Source organism: Artemia franciscana, chromosome 3 (assembly GCF_032884065.1).
Source record: "Artemia franciscana chromosome 3, ASM3288406v1, whole genome shotgun sequence".
Lineage (NCBI taxonomy): Eukaryota > Metazoa > Arthropoda > Branchiopoda > Anostraca > Artemiidae > Artemia > Artemia franciscana.
This window is the reverse complement of record NC_088865.1, coordinates 3931969-3952403: the sequence shown is the minus strand read 5'-3', so window position 1 is coordinate 3952403 and position 20435 is coordinate 3931969. Positions and strand designations below refer to the sequence as shown.

The following is a 20435-nucleotide window of genomic DNA, read 5'->3' as shown; positions in this document are numbered from 1 at the left end:
TTTCAATTTGATCACTGGAAATGATCAAAATTACAATACAATGAAAAATTAGGAAAACTAAAATTGTTGCGAACAAAAATCTACCCCTTTTTCTTGTACGTAGACAAATTCTGTTGAAATATTTTAATAAAAGCTATTTCGCGGTATAGTCGCTGCATTCGGTATCTATATTATAAACATAAAACAAACTAGTTTTTTTTTAACTGAAAGTAAGGAGCGACATTAAAACTTAAAACGAACAGAAATTACTCCATATATGAAATGGGTTGTCCCCTCCGCAATCCCTCGCTCTTTACGCTAAAGCTTTTAATTGTTTTAAAAAGCAGAATTGTGGCAAAGAGTCAAACTTTAGCGTAAAGAGCGAGGGATTGCGGAGGGGACAAACCATTTTCATATACGGAGTAATTTCTATTCGTTTTAAGTTTTAATGTCGCTCCTTACTTTCAGTTAAAAAAACTAGTTTTTTTATTTAATTTCTGAACGTTTTTGAATTAATGCATGTTTGATTTTGGCTCTCCACACATAAATTATTAAAATGAAATTTGCATATTAATTCCTTTTTTGGCTAAATGGCTTTCTCTTAGTTTTGATCAGACGATTTTGAGAAATAAGGGGTGGGGAAGGAGGCCTAGTTGCCCTGCAATTTTTCGGTTACATAAAAAGGCAACTATAAATTTTAATTTTTAACGAATGTTTTTATGAGTAAAAAATATACGTAACTTAAGAATTAACTTACGTAACAAACTTTTATATTCTTAAATTTTTATTATGTATATGAGGGGGTTTGTACCCTCGTTAATACCTCGCTCTTTACACTAAATCGTATGTTTTGTCCCAATTCTTTAAGAATGACCCCTGAATCAGAAAGGCCGTAGAAAAAATAGTCGAAATTACTAAAAATACTATAGCATAAACAACGAGGTATTGATCTCCTCCTAAATACCTCTCTCTTTATGCTAAAGTATTTTGAGAACCCCTCATATGCGTAATAATCTCTGTTCGTTTTAAGTTTCAGTGCTATTCCTTACTTTCAATTGAAAAAACTTTTCCATGTTTATTTTTTTTATCGTTTTTTATAGTAATTTTAGAAAATCCTGCGCCCTTTTCATTGAATTTCTGTTCCCCCATGACATTTTTCTCCAAGGAAAGATCCCACATTGCCCCCTCCCCTCAACCTCACCCCCAAAACCAAAAAAAATCCCCTAAAAACGTCTGTACACTTCCCAATAACCATTATTATATGTAAACACTGGTCGGAGTTTGTAACTTGCAGCCCCTCCCCCAGGGACTGTGGGGGAGTAAGCCATTCCCAAAGACATAGTTATTATGTTTTTCGATTATGCGGAAGAAAATGGCTATCTCAAAATTTTGATCCGTTGACTTTGGAGAAAAAATTAGCGTTGGAGGGGGCCTAGGTGCCCTCCAATTTTTTTGGTCACTTTAAAAGGGCATTGTTCTCGTATTGTGCTGAAGATGGGCCGAAATATTCACAGAACTTATTTCCACTGTCTTGAAAAGATTTTCCCTATTGTTTCTACTTTGTATTAAATAAAAAAAAACAAGTTTTTTGAAATGAAAGTAAGGAGCGACATTAAAACTTAAAACGAACAGAAATTACTCCGTATATGAAAGGGGCTTTTCCTCCTCGACACGCTAAAGTTTTTTATTGTTTTAAAAAGTAGAGTTGCGAGAAAGAATAAAACTTTAGCGCAAGGAGCGGGGTGTCGAGGAGGAAAGGCCCCTTTCATGTACGGAGTAATTTCTGTTCGTTTTAAGTTTTAATGTCGCTCCTTATTTTCAATTCAAAAAACTTGTTTTTTTTTATTTAATTTCTGAAAGTTTTTGAATTAATGTATGTTTGATTTTGGCTCTCCGTACATAAATTATTAAAATTAAATTTGCATATTAATTCTTTTTTTGGCTAAATGGCTTTCTCTTAGTTTTGATCAGACGATTTTGAGAAATAAGGGGTGGGGAAGGATGCCTAGTTGCCCTCCAATTTTTCGGTTACTTAAAAAGGCAACTAGATCTTTTAATTTTTAACAAACGTTTTTATTAGTAAAAGATATACGTAACTTAAGAATTAACTTACGTAACAAACTTTTATATTCTCATATTTTTGATTATATATATGAGGAGGTTGGTCCCCTCGTTAATACCTCGCTCTTCACACTAAATCTTGTTTTGTCCCAATTCTTTAAGAATGACCCCTGAATCAGAAAGGCCGTAGAATAAATAGTTGAAATTACTTAAAAATTTTTTAGCATAAAGAGCGAAGTATTTATCTCCTCCTAAATACCTCGCTCTTTATGCTAAAGTATTTTTAGAACCCCTCATATGCGTAATAATCTCTGTTCGTTTTAAGTTTTAATGCTTCTCCTTACTTTCAATTGAAAAAACTTTTTCATGTTTATATTTTCATTGTTGTTGTTTTTTTTAATAGTAATGCTAGAAAATCCTGCGCCCTTTTCATTGAATTTCTCTTCCCCCATGAAATATTCCTCCAAGGAAAGATCCTCCCATATAGCCCCCTCCCCTGAACCCCACACCCAAACCAAAAAATCCCCCTGATAACGTCGGTACAGTTCCCAGTAACCATTACTGTATGTAAACATTGGTCAAAGTTTGTAACTTGCAGCCCCTCCCCCAGGGACTTTGGGGGGTAAGTCATTCCCAAAGACATAGTTATTATGGTTTTCGACTATGCGGAACAAAATGGCTATCTCAAAATTTTGATCCGTTGACTTTGGGAAAAAATGAGCGTGGGAGGGGGCCTAGGTGCCCTCCAATTTTTTTGGTCACTGAAAGAGGGCACTAGAACTTTTGATTTCCGTTAGAATGAGCCCTCTTGCAACATTCTAGGACCTCTTGGTCGATACGATGACCCCTGGGAAAAAAAACAAACAAACAAATAAACAAGCACCCGTGATTTGTATTCTGGCAAAAAATACAAAATTCCACATTTTTGTAGATTGAACCTTGAAATTTTTTCTATAGGGTTCTCTGGTACGCTGAATGCGATGGTCTGATTTTCGTTAAGATCCTATGACTTTTAGGGGATGTTACCCCCTATTTTCCAAAATAAGGCAAATTTTCTCAGGCTTGTAACTTTTGATGACAAAGACTAAATTTGATGAAACTTATATATTTAAAATCAACATAAAAATCTGATTCTTTTGATATATCTTTTAGCATCAAAATTCCGTTTTTTAGAGTTTCGTTTACTATTGAGCCGAGTCGCTCCCTACTACAGTTCGTTACCACGAACTGTTTGATTTGTTTGTTATGGAAAGGCAGTGTGGTCTTCGTCGTTATTTACTTGATAATGGGGATATTCTTTAAAAATAATAAACTATTCCCAGAAAAGGACAAGAAAATATTATGATCAAGCACATAAGCATCTCCAATTAATGTTGATAATTGTTTTTACCAGGTTACAGGTAGCCTATAATTAAAATCAAGATCATTGGTGCACTTTATTTCTAGTTTTCTCTGTTGTTCTTTCAATTAATTTGCCTGATTTTGCTTCTGAACAATGCTTTTTGCTACTCTCACAATCGATTTCATTAATTATGTTGTTTTAATGTGTCTATCTGAAGAATTGCGCAGATTGTGCAATTATATTTATGTACTGTTTTTTTAAGACCTTTTGAAGAAGTGGAAGCATTTAGGAAGTCTCGAGAGATTATTGTGCGAGGGGAAAATGTGCCAAATCCTCTTTTTGACTTCAGAGAAGCCAATTTTCCTCCATACATCATGGAAATAATGGAGTAAGTATAATTATTCAAATACGTCATTCAATGGTTATGTTGCCACATCAGTACATATGAACGTAGCAAGAATAAATACACAATACATAAGGATATTATTGTCCCCTTCTTTCACATACAGTATTCAACCCTGAATCTGTTAGGTATCAAAAGGACGTATCTACATGATCGTAGATTTTCATAAGAGGAAAAAAAAAAAAACTTTTTATTTCCCCACTGATAGCCCTGAAAGAAAAAAAAGATCGATAGATTATTGTGCGAGGGGAAAATGTGCCAAATCCTCTTTTTGACTTCAGTGAAGCCAGTTTTCCCCCATACATCATGGAAATAATAGAGTAAGTATAAGTATTCAAATGCGTCATTCAATGGTTATGTTGCCACATCAGTGCATATGAATATAGCAAGAATAAATACACAATACGAAAGGATATTATTGTCCCCTTCTTTCACATACAGTATTCAACCCTGAATCTGTTAGGTATCAAAAGGACGTATCTACATGATCGTAGATTTTCATAAGAGGAAGGTGCGTGTTCAGCACCTGTTTTGACAGGTAGTTGAAAAAAGGTTCAGAATTTCCCGTGGAGATGGAAGCAGAACTTGTCTATTGCTATCAAGAAATTGAAGATACTTTTCAGATTCTCATTTTTATACGCAATTTTTCATTTCTTTATTTAATTATTAATTTACTTAATTTTTACTCAGTAATAATTTAATTAATTATTTTACATAATTATCTTCTTTTAATTTTTCTGCCTAATTACTTGTATTTTATTTAAATTAGGTTAATTTCACTTATTTAATCTATTATTGCTTATTAATTATTTAGTTAATTGCTTTATTTATTTTATTTTATTTTAAGTCAATGTTTTTTTTACCTCAAAGAAGCTAATTTCCTCTGTACATCATGGTGTTAAAATCGTTCATATATCGGTTATGTCACCACACCAGTGCATATGAATGCATTGGTTAATTGCAGTTATTGTTGGGAATGGAAATTACAATTTTCTTTTGTTTCATAAAAGAAGCTAGAGTAGAAACAATAAATAGCGAATGTGAAGAGAACAACTACATGACAGGAAACTTAGCAAACCAAATTGAGTTGGTGATTCAAAAATAAAATATGGCCAGGCGGAAGAAATTGTGTTTTCTCTAATTGATTAAAATTTTTATTTTATTTACTTACCTTTTATTAAACCACCTAGAAAATAAAAAGAATGCAACAAAGAATAGTAACACAAAAGAAAATATAGTAAATCAAATAGAGTAGGAAACTTAGAGGTGAAGTATTCCAAAGTTAAATAATTTTGTTTTTGACTCCTTTAAATGATTAAAATTCTATTTTTTTGCTCGTAGCTCAAAGTTAAGAGGATAATGCAACCATATGTTTTCGTACTTATAGCCATGATTTAGGGTTTTCTGATGGATTTTTTTGGTTATATGATTAGCTTAGAGGATAAAAAAATTGGTAATTACTCTGGACTTAGAGGAAGCTGTCTGTGTACAAATCTGGGAAAAGGATATTGAAAATTAAGAGAAGTATTTCTGCAGATTTAATTTCAATATTTAGCTCACCCAAAGATCAAATTAAGAACAAACTTCTATTGATGCTCTCTATATCAAGTACCGACGTGTTGCTAACGTCTATGTGTGCTGCCTATGAATGTTCAAAAACAGCTATTGGATCATAACTGCTTTAATTGGCTGGTGAGTCGCTTCCAACCAAATTCCAATGGATTAAAATCCAACGGAACAGATAGAGAAGATGGTATTCCAAGGAGGTTGTGAGACGTGTTTATATAATAATAGTTAGTTTTAAAACATAACCTAATATTTGCTGCTTTAATTGGCTGAGCAATCGCTACAGCGAATTACAATGGATCATAATCCAAACGAACCCTCGCAGGTAGATAAGAGGATATTCTGAGGATGTGGCCAGCTTATACAAAAATCATGGAGGGCGAATTTCGCTATATCCTTATTCACTTATATGCAAACCTTAGAAGAGTAGGGGGAGTTACTTTTAGAAGGATATAAGATACATTTAAAAATTAATAATACGGAACAATTTTAATGAACAAATTATTACAAACAATGGAAATAAGGTTCTTATTTTCCCTTCGGCAAATGGTTGTACACAAATACTCAACGTTTCCATTTTTTCAAATTTTAAAGCTTCAGCAATGTTTCCTCAAAACACATGTTTACGGGTTTTATATTATATTTTATTTTTTATATTGATAAACGTAAAATTTATTTTTACCACCCATTAGTTTTGATTTTTGATTCTAGAAACTTTTAAGTTATAAGCTTTTTGCAGGGCCTGCAACTGTTATTTGCTCTAAGATTTAAATGATAAAAAGCCGTGAGAAATTGTAATATTTGACTGTATAATATGCGTTCGTCTTGGCTTGAAACAAACAGAAAATTGGGTGTTAAGAGAGAGATTTTTTTATGGTTACGTCTCTCCCTCTTTTTGAAAAATCTTACCCATGTCCATGCATAAAACTATTTACCAACTAGCTGTTGGGGTGGCGCGAAGCGCCACCCCAACAGCGAATATATATATATATATATATATATATATATATATATATATATATATATATATATATATATATATATATATATATATATATATATATATATATATATATATATATGTATATATATATATATGTTGCATATAAATAAATTGTCAGGTTTACTGACTCTTGAACGTGCAACATATAATTGTCCATGGGAAAAACAATCCGTATTGAGATCCATACCTCATTATTCTAATGATGTGTCCCGGTCGTCATGTGTCACGGTCGTCATTTGTGTCCCGGTGTCCCAGTTTGTAATTTCTCTTTGAGTGTCCCGGTCGTCATTTATATTCCCTGTGTCCCGTTGTCCTGGTCGTCATTTGTGTCCCGGTGTCCCGGTCTGTAATTTCTATTCGAACAATTCCTGTGTCCCGGTCGTCATTTATATATCCCGCCTGTGCCCCCGGCGTCCCCGTTGTAGTTGTGTCCCTGTGTCCCGGTCGTCATTTTTTTCCCTGTGTCCCGGTCGTGATTTGTGTCCGGGTGTCCCAGTCTGTAATTTCTCTTTGAGGCTCCCGGTCCTCATTTATATTCCCTGTGCCCCGGTTGTCATTTGTGTCCCGGTGTCCCGGTATGTAATTTCATCAGTTGACAAACATGACGTCAGTCGACAAACAACTTCATGACGCATACAGCTCAATCCTTATAATGACGTCAGTCGACAAACATGACGTCAGTCGACACACAAACATGACGTCACTCGACACACACATACAGACAACTTATTTTTATATATATAGATGTGTTTGATTTTATTCCGTTTGGACCAATATTCTAACTGGCATTCGGGGGGGGGGGGGCTGGCGGCCGAGCACATTCAGTCATTTAAAATATATCAAGGAATAATTTTTTTTAATGAAGAATATTTTTTTGGGGGTGGGGGCACGGCACATAAGCAAGAATTTATTTCAAGCGGGGCAACAATAAAAGAAAGAGGCAATTCAATAACTCGAATAAGAAAAGCTAAAGAAGTTGAAAAAATTAAGGATTCCGTGGGGGGGGTAAGTTCCACCCCTTTCTTATGTCTCTGGGTGAAGAATTGTTTAATTTTCTACTCACTGAAGAAACTATAATAGAAAAGCCTAAAATGGATAATTTCTTTATTTCTATTTTACAAAGTCAATTTCTAATATTTACTATATTAAATTACCTTGCGCTGAACATATTTGGAGCGGAGCTCTTGTCCCCTCCCCCTTTTGTCTTTTTTGTCGGGCCTGACTTTATTCGGTTGTTTGAACAGGTATAATCCAAACGATTGAATCTATGAAAAGAGACAGCGTTCGAATCACGATTTTCACGTGGGAGGGAGGGGTTATTTCTTGTGAAATACAAACCCTGTAAAGCACCACGAGGGAAAAAATTGTAAGAGACATAAAAAACGAGGACATTAAAACAGACTTGAATAAAATAAAAACAAAGTGTGGATGAAAAATCAGGAAAGCTGAAGAGGAAAAAGAAACATGTAATTAAAAAAGGACATTTGCTCAGGCATTCAACTTCAAGTGTATTCACGTCATAAAGAATTCGCTATTTCTTTTTCCTTTTTTTAATTACGGGCGCTTTGTAAATAAATACATGTTCTTATTTTCTGCAGGATTATCGTCTGTATAGAATGTTTTTTCGTGTCTCAGTCGCTAAATGTGTTGCTTGTTCTGTTATGATTTTACCGTAATGCAAAACGTAGGAATTGCTAAATATGCTGTATTAAGCCACTCGTGTTAGCAGAGCGCATTTTTATTTCTGATTGGCTTGTTTGTTTCAGACGACACAATTATTCAGAGCCAACGGCTATCCAGGCTCAAGGCTGGCCAATAGGATTATCAGGACGTGACATGATTGGCATTGCAATGACAGGATCTGGTAAAACTTTGGCAGTAAGTTTCTTTCAAGTCTTATTGTCCTTTTGTGAAAGCTTTTATTAGGTTAACTTTATTAGGATAAATTCCAATAAATTATGGTAAATTCAATTTTTCCATAAATAATTTTAATATAAACTATTGAGATGAGTTTTTTTCTCATTTCTGCAAATTAGTATATTGAAATATATTCAAATTTTGCAGCTTTTTTCAAAATTGCATAGCTTTAGGCTATTTAAAACTTCAGCAGTTGTTCATCAAATCTTTCATTCTATTTACTTGGTTTTCTTTCAAAGTCTTATTGTCCTTTCTAAAAAATTAAACAATAGCTTTTATTAGGATACTTTGTTGTAGTTCGTGTTAAAAGAAAAAAAAATTATAACCTATCTTGTATTTTCAGAAGCACTCCTTCATTAATACTTGACTACAGAGGAACAGGATCAGCTGCCAAATTAGGCTGAATTTCGGCCAAAATTATAACCTAATAAGGTTTCTATCACATTATTAAGATTACATATTAAGATTTTAAATCCTATTTTGAAAATAACTTATAACTATGTAAACTTCTTTTGTCATATTCAAATATTTGGTGCCTAGTAAGAATTAATTTACGAATTAACTAAGAATTTATTTGTAAGTAATTTTTTGCAAATTACTATATTCATCAAGCTTAAAACATTTAAATTTTATCAGCATCTCATTTTCTTATCTTTAATGGTAGCTCTCTTTTAATCTCCTTAATGACTCATTTTATTACTAGCTCTTTTTAATTAAGCTTATTTTTAATACTGGAAATAGTGTCTAGGATAAAGCCTTCCATTAGCGTTTCTGAAATGTAAATGTTATGTTATGAAAATGCTAGTTTTTATTTCAAAATTTAACAAAAGTGAAATTTGAAAAACCTAAGTTGTTTAGCTTATTCATCGCTTTTGGGGCATTTAATCCATGTTTTTAAATTGAAATCAACTGTCCAATTAGATTATATAAAGGCTGAGTTAGTTTAAGCCTTCCTTCTTAAAGTTATCATTCTTCATAAATTAAACATAAATTCTACTATCTCATTTTTGGATTATTTTGTGGTTCTTTTTGTTTCACATTAATGTATTTTCACAATGATCACAATATTCAGTTCAATCAACTCATTTCTGTAATGAATATCAGATACGCCCTTTCATTTTTAGAACTAACTTAACAATTTTGCATCATCCTTTTATGTTCTCTTTTAGACAACATAATTAATCTTTTATATTGTCTTTTAGACAACATAAAAGACGCATTCGTCAAATGAAACCAGAAATGAGAAGACTATTTTAAAAAAGCTCATAACACTGGTCAATTGATTAACGTAAAAGGTCAATAGTAAAAGGGCATAAAATTACATTACTTTTCAGAAAATTGCTTGAAGGGTAGCGTTTTACTTTTCTACTTAAGAGCTTAACATCAAATATTACGGGAATTCTGACTTAGTAAATTAGTGCATCAAAGTTGATTACATCGCCATCTAATATGACCCTATAAGTGCTTTTTTATAATATTGCTTTTCTGACATTATGTGTATTGTTTTGCAACATACAAACATTGTGATCCCCTTTTTAGTACACAATTCCTGGACTAGTTCATATTAATCATCAAATACAAGAAGGAAGAACTGGATTGCCGATTGCACTAGTTTTGGCACCAACGAGGGAGCTGGCCCAACAAATTCAAAAGGTTGTAAACGAATATACAAGAAAAACTCAAGTTAAAAACACGGTTCTTTTTGGGGGAGCATCTAGGACTCATCAGGTAAGACATAGTAATTGGTGTATTGGAGCTGTACTTCGCCCCCTCTCTCTCTCCCACTCTCTCTCCTTTGTTGTCCTTTTCTCTCCCTCTCTGTATTCGATTCCTCTTTTATGTTATAAATTTTATTATAAGAATGATTATTAGGTCAGTGTCACGGAGTAGGCAGTTTTCAGTACTCTGAAGTCGGTCTTTCTATCTCCCTCTCTTTCTCTCTCGCACTCATCTCCCACTCTTTCTCTCTTTTGTGATCATTGTCTCTCCCCCTTCCCCTCTCTATATTTGACTTGTATTTTTACGCATGCTATGTAAATAAACAAAATCATATTCTATGCAGGGTTGTTGAGTCACAGTCATGGAGCGGATAGTTTTTGGTGCTCTGAAGTCGATAGTTAGAGTATATAGGGATGTAGCATCTGCGCATAAGTGCGTGTTCATTTGATTCAGACTAAAAATAAAAGTACAGATTGTAAATAAACAAAAACTTCGTAATGTAAATCCCAAGTTAACTAAGTCTGATTAAAGTGCAATAAAAGAAAAATAAATAAAATGATTGTGGATAAAGGGGGGGAGGGTGGCTATCGTTTCAATCTTACGTCATTATTAAGGACCAGACCAGTTTCTTTTTCCTTCTTATTCCATATATCGACGGTCCTCCTGATACAGCGTACAACTCGAACTTATTCTGAAAATTAGCTTTTGTGCTGCTAAGGGTCATTTTTCGGGGCTTTAGGCAGGGCTAAAACCCTCTTAAAAATAATCAGTACTTACAATTCATGTTCTAAATGTAAACTTAAATTATGTTCCAAATATTGGGGAAGATCATGTTATGAATGTCGAAGAGAAGATAATTATGTGTTAAATTTTAAGAAATTTAAGACTTTCTCTATGTTACAACAAGAAATAAGAACTACAATAATTGTGTTCTGTTTTAGAAATAAAAACGCAATTAGAAGTAAGAACTAAGAAGTAAGACACAATGTCTATGTCACCTGGACAGAGAAAGCCTTTTTTGTCTCAGTGACATCGGTGCTCTCGCTAGAAGGCTGTTCTTCATCTAGGGTTCCTGTCCATGAATAAAGTCCAAGTCTCCTGTATACAAGTCAAAATTTAAAACTTTCTTGCACCTTTAAGTACTTTAAGTCTTCTCTTATAAAAGCTAGATTTTACAAACCTTTATGTAATAGACTTTTTAAAGAAATTTCCATTCAAATGCTTATATCTCTTTCATTTTTTTTGTGATATAATCATAGAGCGTTTAGCGGAACTAAATATGTTGAATTTATAATTTGGAGCAACTAAAAGTTTAGATAACTGTTTTAGACAGCACTGTAATGAGTAAAAAAGAACTTAACACTGTCAACAATAATAGACAACATTTCCTGGACTCCCTTTGGAAGTTCTATGGGGCTGAAGGGCTCACAGTACGTTTAGGACATTAAGATAAAATCTCCTTACCTCCTCCCCCCATAAACAAATCTGAAAGGAGTGCATGAAAACACGACAAATCCGTTGGCTTCAAATTGATACTTTACGAGTGAAATCCTCCCCCTTTCCTGAAAACTCTGAATCTTCTTCAATTCTATAGCTGTACACCTACGGTTTGAGTCATCTATAAACATGAAGCATCAATATAAAAAAAAAATACCCCTTAATTTTGCCATCCCTGGAACAGAAGAGAGACCAAAACTGGCAACGCCTCTCTGAGTCCCATTTTTGGTGGGTGGGGTTTGCCAATTCAGAGTGGCCAGACTCTTAAATAGACACATGATTAGAATTTAGAATGGTATCACCAGCTAATTTAAAGTTCAGTTACAATTTATTAAAAACGAAAAACCCAACAACTAATGCCCCCCCCCCCAAAAAAAAAAAGACTCACAAAAGAGCACTTGCGACGGGGCGGCTTCTTACATTTTGTAATATTTTTTAAGGACTTTCTTTTTAATCCTGGGAAACTCCTTTAATACGGACAGCTGACTGAAATAGTACCCAACAACAAAAATCCTCTGGAAAAAAAAAACTTAAAACCAACCATTCTTCGTCCAACATCTTCTTTCTTAAACATACTCTGCCCGGTTTGCCCCAAGGTCTATAGCTTCGTCTATTTACGGTAATGACGAGTCTTTCTAATAACTAACCATCAAATAAATATAATTGTAATGAATGAACACTCCTCCCGCATTTTGCTTTGATCACTTTCGTTGTTCATTTTAGGGTCGACAGCTTGACAAGGGTGTAGAATTCCTGATAGCCACGCCTGGCCGACTTTTAGACTTCATGGAGAGTGGAACAGCAGACTTAACTCTTTGTAGTTATTTGGTTTTGGATGAAGCTGATCGAATGTTGGACATGGGATTTGAGCCTCAAATTAGAGAAATTATTAAAGAAACAAGAGTAAGTATTGGATTTAATAGTATTTTTAGATAGTAAATAAAAATATATACCTCTTTAAATCGTAGAATATAGTTTCATTAATTTAGAAAAAGAACTGAAAATTCATAGAGAAATGAATTATCGTTAAGTTGAATAATTAGGAATGGGGGAAATTATTGAAAAAACAAGAGTAAGTGTTGCATTTAATGTATTTTTCGATATTAAATAAAAGTTTATTTTTCTTTAAATTAGATTATAAATTAGTTAATTTTGAAAAGAACTAAGAATTCATAGAGAAGTGAATTAGGGTTTAATTGAATAATTGGAAACAAAACAAATTATTAAATAAATAACGTCAAGTGTTGCATGTATAAGCTTTTTATATGTAAAAATGACAATTTCATCTATAAAATTTAAGATGTAATGATTTAAAATTTTTATAAAAATATCTCTTTTAAATCTGTATATTATAGATTAATTGATTTGGAATAAGAACTGAAAATTTATAACCAAATAAATTGTTGTTAAACTGAATACTTAGAAATGAAGAATTTGTTAAAGAAACATGAGTAAGTGTTGGATTTAATTGTTTTTTTCAAAAGTAAATAAAAATATAATTTGTTTTGAATCTGGAAATTATAAAGTATGCGATTTAGGAAAAGAACTCAGAATTCCTTGAGAAATGAACAAAATATATTAATTTCAGAGGCCTAATTTAAAATATGCAGTTCGTGGAAGGAGTGACACGGCTCAATAGTAACCGAAACTCTACAAAACGGAAGTTTGACGTCAATAGATATATAAAAAGAATCGGCTTATTATGCTGACCAAATATATAAAATTCTTTAAATATAGTTTTACCCATCAAACGCTACGAGCCTGAAAAAATATGCCTGATATTCGAAAAAGGAGGAAATACTCCTAAAAGTTAAAGGAATCTTAATGAAAGTTATACCATCATATTCATCATATCAGAGAACCCCACTATATAGATTTTAAGCTCAAATCTTCAAAAATGTGCAATTATGCATTTTTTTCAAAAGAAAGATCACGGATGTGTATTGCTTGTTGTTTTTTTTCCCAGGGGTGATCGTTTCAAAACAGTGGGCCTACAATATCGAGAGAGGGTTCATTCGAACGGAAACTAAAAGTTCTAGTAGCCTTTTTAAGTGACCAAAGAGATTGTACGGCAGCTAGCTCCCCCCCATGCCTCTTTTTTGCCAAAGTCGTTTGATCAAAACTTCCCCACTGTATACAACCCCATTGTACAGATTTTAAGCTCCTATCTTCAAAAATGTGGAATTATGCAATTTTTTCCAAAAGAAAGATCACGGATGTGTTTTGTTTGTTGTTTTTTCGCCACGGATGATCGTTTCGAAATAATGGGCCTACAATATCGAGAAAGGGCTCATTCGAACGGAAATTAAAAGTTCTAGTAGGCTTTTTAAGTGACCAAAGAGATTGAACGGCAGCTAGCCCCCTTCCATGCGTCTTTTTTGCCGAAGTCGTTTGATCAAAATTTTTAGGTCGCCATATTGTTCACCATAGTTAAAAGGTCCAATAACTATGCCTTTGGAGATATCATAACCCCCACAGCCCCTGGGAAAATGCCTTAAAATTATGAGATTTGTCCACTGTTTACGTACAGATTTTGTTATTGGGAATTATGCAAACATTTTTGTGTGGAGGGGGGAGGGTTATTTTTCTTCTGGGGGATTTTTCACGGGGAGTATTTTCCAGGGAAAGGGAAGTCTCTGAAGGGAGGGGATGAGCCTTCCAGGGAAAATTTGGCCTTGGGGAAATTTGCCAGAATTCGCACACGAAATTATTTTTATTTGTCTTACTTTCTCTTTGCCGACTCAATTTTAATTACAGAGATGTTAATGGTTATCGTCCGGGTAAATTTTTATCGGGATTGAATTGTCTAGAGGATCTTCGCCCGTGGAGGGGGAGCCAGATTTCCCGGCATTATTGAAAAAAAAATCAGAATCTAAATAAAATCGCAAGTTTTTTCAGTTGATAGTAAAGAGCAACATTAAAATTTATAGCGAATATAAATTATTAAGAATTTGATGGGATGAATCCCTCCTCAATACCCCACCCTTTACGCTGAAGTTTCATATTTTGTTCAAGTTCTTCAAGAACGACTCCTGAAAAACGGTTAATTAGAACAAAAAGAAGCTTTTTTAATAGTACTAAAAAAAATTGCGTGAAGAGCGAGGTGTTGAGGAGAGGGGAACCCCTTCATATATGTGATCATTTCTGTTCGTTTTAAGTTTTAATGTTGCTCCTTACTTTATGTTGAAAAATAATTTTTTTTTTATATTTTTTTTAATATTATTTTTATTAAGCTATTTACTTGTGTATTAGAATAGTAAATTTTAAGCCAAAAACTTTTCTCCTAAAATCAACTTGGTTATTCACAATGTGTGGCCTGTGGCATTAATGTCTTTAATATAGAGTGTGCATAGTGTATTGAAACCATTCAGCAGAGTCGATTAAACGCACGATGTATAGTGCATTAAATGCAGGGTGTCGTGCGTTAAACTCCTAGGTGATTGAGACTTCAGGAGATTTCCACTTGAACTGCTTTCCTCTATTCAAATCCACTTAGTTGTTGAATTTCTAATTCTTATTCCTAATGGCATGATTAATAGAAGACTATAATTAACATTTTTCCTGTTATCTCTGGCGGTAGGGGATGGAAGTCGCTTTATGCTTCCTGGTCCGTGTCTGCATCCGTGTCTGTATAAATCTTTAGCAGGATATCGTACCCCATTTAGAATAAGTAGCACAATTTTTGATGAATTATGCACACCCTCGGTTAGAACCCGCTCTGACACCACGGAGTTTGTTCATTTATGGCAGTATTAGATTGTATATATATCTTGTTTCTTATTTATTTATCTTTTTCATTGTGTTAATAATAAGCATTTTGTTGCTACACGCCTTCAAATTTATACAATGAAGAATTTATTTACTGTCTCCGAGCAGGGACCATTCTAGTCAGGTAGGTATGGATCATATATGGATCAGGTAAGTATGGAGTTATGTAAGGATGGATCCAGCTCATTTGACTTGTTAACTATGAAAAAGCTATTTTTAAAATAAGCATTATACAACCCGAAAGTGTATGTCTTTGAATGAATTCAAAATTTTCTATATTTAAATGGAGAGGGGGTCCAACCGAGTATCCTTTCTCTTGAAAATAGCGTCAGGAGGGACTCATTATTAGCCAACCAAGATAGTAATTAAAAATATCAAATCAAGTTCTGACAATAGCAGCTAATTATTTTTTTTATAATGAACTATAACAAATTGATTATGATTTACTAATAAATACAATTGTCAGTAAATTCATAGTTATACTACTTATAATAATTAATGAATTAACTGTAGCAGCTAATTATGCTTAATTATTAGCATTTAGTAACCAAGTAGCTTATTTATTGGCGGATTTTCATTTTTTTTTTCTAATGCTTTTATTTAATACAATTAATTTGTATTGTTTCACAGAATGACCGACAGACAGTAATGTGGTCTGCCACGTGGCCAAGAGAAGTTCGTAATTTAGCTGCTGAATTTATGGCAGATGATGCCGTCATGTTGAATATTGGCTCTTTAGATCTACTAGCAAACAAAAATATTAAGCAAAATATTTACCTGTGCAGTGATTCAGAAAAAAGAGAAAAGTAAGTTTTTCTTTCTTTTAAGTCTTATAGCTTGTTACAGAGAAAATTGAAGCCTACATTAAAAAACGCTTTTTTTCTATAATCTTACTTTGGCTCGAAAAAGCCAAATTTTCAATTTGCCTCAAAAGAGCCAATTTCAATATCCGTTCATTGGTGGAGGTCATTGCCTTTTAGCCATTTCTTTCAGTATTTGGTAAAACGAATTATTTTTTGTATCCGTCCAACATAGTTAATGTTTTTTCTTTTTTTTTATTGCGAAAATACTGTTGTGTTCATATCTTTTTTTTTTTTATTAAAATGAGCTTGTGAGTTCTTTGTTTTTTTACCTAATTTATGATTATTTTATTTGTAAGAATAATGTTTTTTCTGGACCATCCCCTTTTATTGCGGTGATTCTGAAAAAGAGAAGAAAGTAAGTTTTTCTTCTTTCCTTTTTGCTTCGTACAGTTTTTTTTTTTTTTTTTTTTTTTTTTTTTTTACGGAGAACATAAGAATTTAGAGGCATATGGAACTCGCTGTTCGGTAATAGGAACTGAATCGGGTACCAAATCAGAATGGTTTTCTTTTGAAAACGTATCCAATCAGAATAGCTTTCTTTTGAAAACTTTCTACATATTTAAGAAAAGACAAATCTCGGCATGAGGAGTTACTCTCAGATTTTAATCAAGCTAAATTAACCATTATAGAGTTTATGTCAGCCATGTGGATTAATTCATACTACTCTCTCCTTCATTCCTCTTGTTCACCACCAATGGCTACATATTTAGTTCTATAAAACATATTTAAAGCTTCTAAAATTTAATTTTTATGACAACAAGTCAGTTTCTATGTGTGGAGCTTGGGTTTTGCTCAAAGCGTAAGATTTGGATTCTAAAAATGTTGCAGTTGTTGGTAAGGGTGAATGCTTATAACTAAATTAAAAAAAAAAAAAAAAAATGTACCAGGTTTTTTCATGACGCCATGATATAATCAAGAGCTAAAACTATATACGAAAAGCGAACACATCTAAGTTACTGCATCTTCTTCTGTACTTGCGTATGTCTGATTGAAATTGAAATTCTCGGGTATTACTTGAAGATAAAAGAATAATTGAACAAATTCAAAACTCGCATTAAAAAAAAAATGCTAATCCTGCCTTTTTACCTGTACATAAGCAAGAAGCATTGTATTTAATTACATGTAAATTTTCTGGCGGGAAATCCGAACAGTCAAATTTTTTTTAACAATTTCAAGGGAATCTCCATACTTGTCTGGTACCAGTTATCCTTCTAACATGTCTGCAACAGACGTTTAACGCCATCTGCACCGCACACAAGAATTGTTGAACACTGTTGGTTATGCGGGTAACAGTAAGTTGAATCTAGTGGTATGGTAATGTGACCAATATTTGATTCTTGCTATGAAAAATCAATTAATTTTACGTCAGTATTGCCACGTTTAGTTGTGAAAATTTACTATTAAAATTTATTAATTAAATATTACAGCACTTTTCACCTATAAAAATTCAAACATTATCAAAGTCTTGAATCCCCAGTATAAATGGTTTTAAAGCAAAAGTAGATATTCTTATGCTGTTTGGTGCTTGTTTTGTGCTTGCGTTTTAATTCATTAATAAAAAGTTTTGGTGTTATGGAAAACGTTGTTCTTGACTGTGGTTTTACGTCTTTCTCAATTACAGCCAATAAATGGGGTTAACAGCCCAATTTAATTGACTTCTGATCAGAAAAGGAAGCTAAACAATATTCTCCAAGTAAAGAAAAACAGTTCTTTTTACTTTCATTAGGAAACTTGAAATCTGACTATCAAAGCGATATTCGACACCTATCAAACCCTAGTCATTTATCAAAAATTTACTTTTTGTAAATTCATATTCATTTAAATTCAGTGCTTATTACTCTTCTTTTTTTGTCTTCTCTCTGCTGATCTAGACACAAATTAACTTTGTGTCTAACAGTGATACTTTCAAAGAGCGTGATAAAAGACAATGTCGGGTGAGTTGCCCGTTTTGCACTCCAACCTATAAATGCCAATGACTAAGTTTATAGCGAAATGTCATCCCTCTTTTTGATTATATACTCAGTGGACTTTAATGCACCATATTTTATATGATAGTTTTGTACTTGGTTCGGTCCTGCTGCTTATTCAATAAGTATAAATAAGCTCAGAATCTGTTGAATATATTCAGCATAATACTAGAAGCATACTGCAAATTTCTCTAGTGAAGGGGTTGTTTTTTAAAAGAAGTGCTTTTTTATTATCTCAATAATTGGGGTCGATTGTCACGGGTTTTTCATATGATTTTTATAAAGTAGAGGAACCTCGCCCTTTGTGTTTTTCACATGAGGTTTTTCACGGGTTTTTCACATGATTTTTATAGAGTAGAGGACCTTCGCCCTTTGTGTTTGTCACATGAGGTTTTTCACGGGTTTTTCACATGATTTTTATAGAGTAGAGGCCCCTCGCCCTTTGTGTTTTTCACATGAGGTTTTTCACGGGTTTTTCACATGATTTTTATAGAGTAGAGGACCTCCGCCCTTTGTGTTTGTCACATGAGGTTTTTCACGGGTTTTTCACATGATTTTTATAGAGTAGAGGCCCCTCGCCCTTTGTGTTTTTCACATGAGGTTTTTCACGGGTTTTTCACATGATTTTTATAGAGTAGAGGACCCTCGCCCTTTGTGTTTTTCACATGAGGTTTTTCACGGGTTTTTCACATGATTTTTATAGAGTAGAGGACCTTCGCCCTTTGTGTTTGTCACATGAGGTTTTTCACGGGTTTTTCACATGATTTTTATAGAGTAGAGGCCCCTCGCCCTTTGTGTCAAGGGGTACTCTAAGCTCTACTGGAAATTAGTGCCTTGACATTCTTTCCATCCTGGGATTTGGAAGCAAATGACTCAGTATTATTATTCTGGGGCTAATCAATTATTCATGGTTGTACTCTTAACTTTCACTAAACGTGTACAACCAACACAGGTGTGGGTAGATTTTCTATTAATATTTACATTTTATACATTATGAGAATTAATACACGGAATGTACTGCATTTAAGGTCTAAGTGTTTTTTTTTTTCCAAAATGTTAGTTTTACAGTATGGTCATTTTTTTGGGGGGACCGACTTTAGATTCCCAGATTTTATTTAGTCATCATTGGACAACTGCTGGGTTTCACTCTGCAAACTTAAGGAAATCAAATAGTAAATTTTTCATCATCTTTTGTAAGTTTCAAAATAATGACCAGTAGCCCAATCTGTATTTAATACATTAGTGGTGTTGTGCTTGGTATCTTGACTCACGATTAACAAAGATCGATCTTGAAATGTTACTTTATGCATTTTACGTTTTTTTTTTTCATTGTTCGCTCTATACCTCCTCATTGGTTCTAAAAATGGACTTATTTTAACTATCTATAATTCTTGTAGGGGTGTTGTATTTTCACCCCCACCCACCTTTATTTGGGTGATTCATTTTCTTTTATGTCCCTCTCCTGCTCTTTCAGTATTGAAAAAAATTGACTTTGGCATAATCACGTGTTAGTCTTGTATAATTATCTTATTTCTAACCCTAGCTTCGGATGATCGATATTGAAATATTACTTTTATGCATTATACGGAAACTTAAATTTCCCCTTCCCTTTTGGTACTACCAAAGCCGAACTTTTGTCTAATTATGTGTATTTTTGTTCAAAACAATATTGTCTGTAAGTCCCCTATTTTGGGTATTTTTTTAGGTTGTTCAGTCTCTTAGAAGACATAAATCCTAGTCCCGACAACAAAGTAATGATTTTTGTCAAAACAAAGCGTGCAGCCGATCAGATCAGTAATATTTTGAGGCGAATGGGCACCAGATCCGCATGTGTCCATGGTGATAAGAGCCAATCCCAAAGAGATACTGCATTGGATCAATTCAGATCTGGTTCCTCTTCAATTTTAGTTGCCACGGATGTTGCTGCCAGAGGACTCGGTAAGTGTTTAACATACAGTACTACAAAAGCAAAAAGATAAGGAGAGTGAAGAGGATTTGAACTAAAATATTGTACAGGCAACTGATAAGAATTTTAAACTTTAATGTTTTACTGTAGAATTAGTTAAAATGAAATTAATTAGTGTCTTTATTAGTAATTGAATTACTAGTACCATGAAAAGGGCCACACTATCCAAAAGGTTTTTTCCTTGAAGGAATCTAGCATACTCTTAATTTGTTAAAGTTTAAAATTCAACCCCCCAAAAAATTGGAATCCAACCTGACATTATTCTTATTTAAAGTGGTCAGAATTTTTTGCTTTTAATCAAGCTAGTTTTAAAATGTGATCAAAAACGCCGTGTTGCCCTTTTGGTTAGAAACCTCTCTTGTTTTTTGCCTAATAGAAAGCAAA

General features: G+C 33.3%; 1 protein-coding gene across 1 annotated transcript in view; it reads left to right on the top strand.

The window, feature by feature from the left end:
- The window catches only part of LOC136024772 (probable ATP-dependent RNA helicase DDX5), a 45684-nt gene that overhangs the window by 13528 nt on the left and 11721 nt on the right, over positions 1-20435 (top strand). Inside the window, exons 3-8 of the mRNA XM_065700227.1 lie at positions 3645-3770; positions 8121-8232; positions 9811-9999; positions 12211-12390; positions 15886-16061; positions 19791-20023. Of these exons, the coding sequence (XP_065556299.1) occupies positions 3645-3770; positions 8121-8232; positions 9811-9999; positions 12211-12390; positions 15886-16061; positions 19791-20023 (1016 nt within the window). The remainder of the gene's footprint in view (positions 1-3644; positions 3771-8120; positions 8233-9810; positions 10000-12210; positions 12391-15885; positions 16062-19790; positions 20024-20435) is intronic.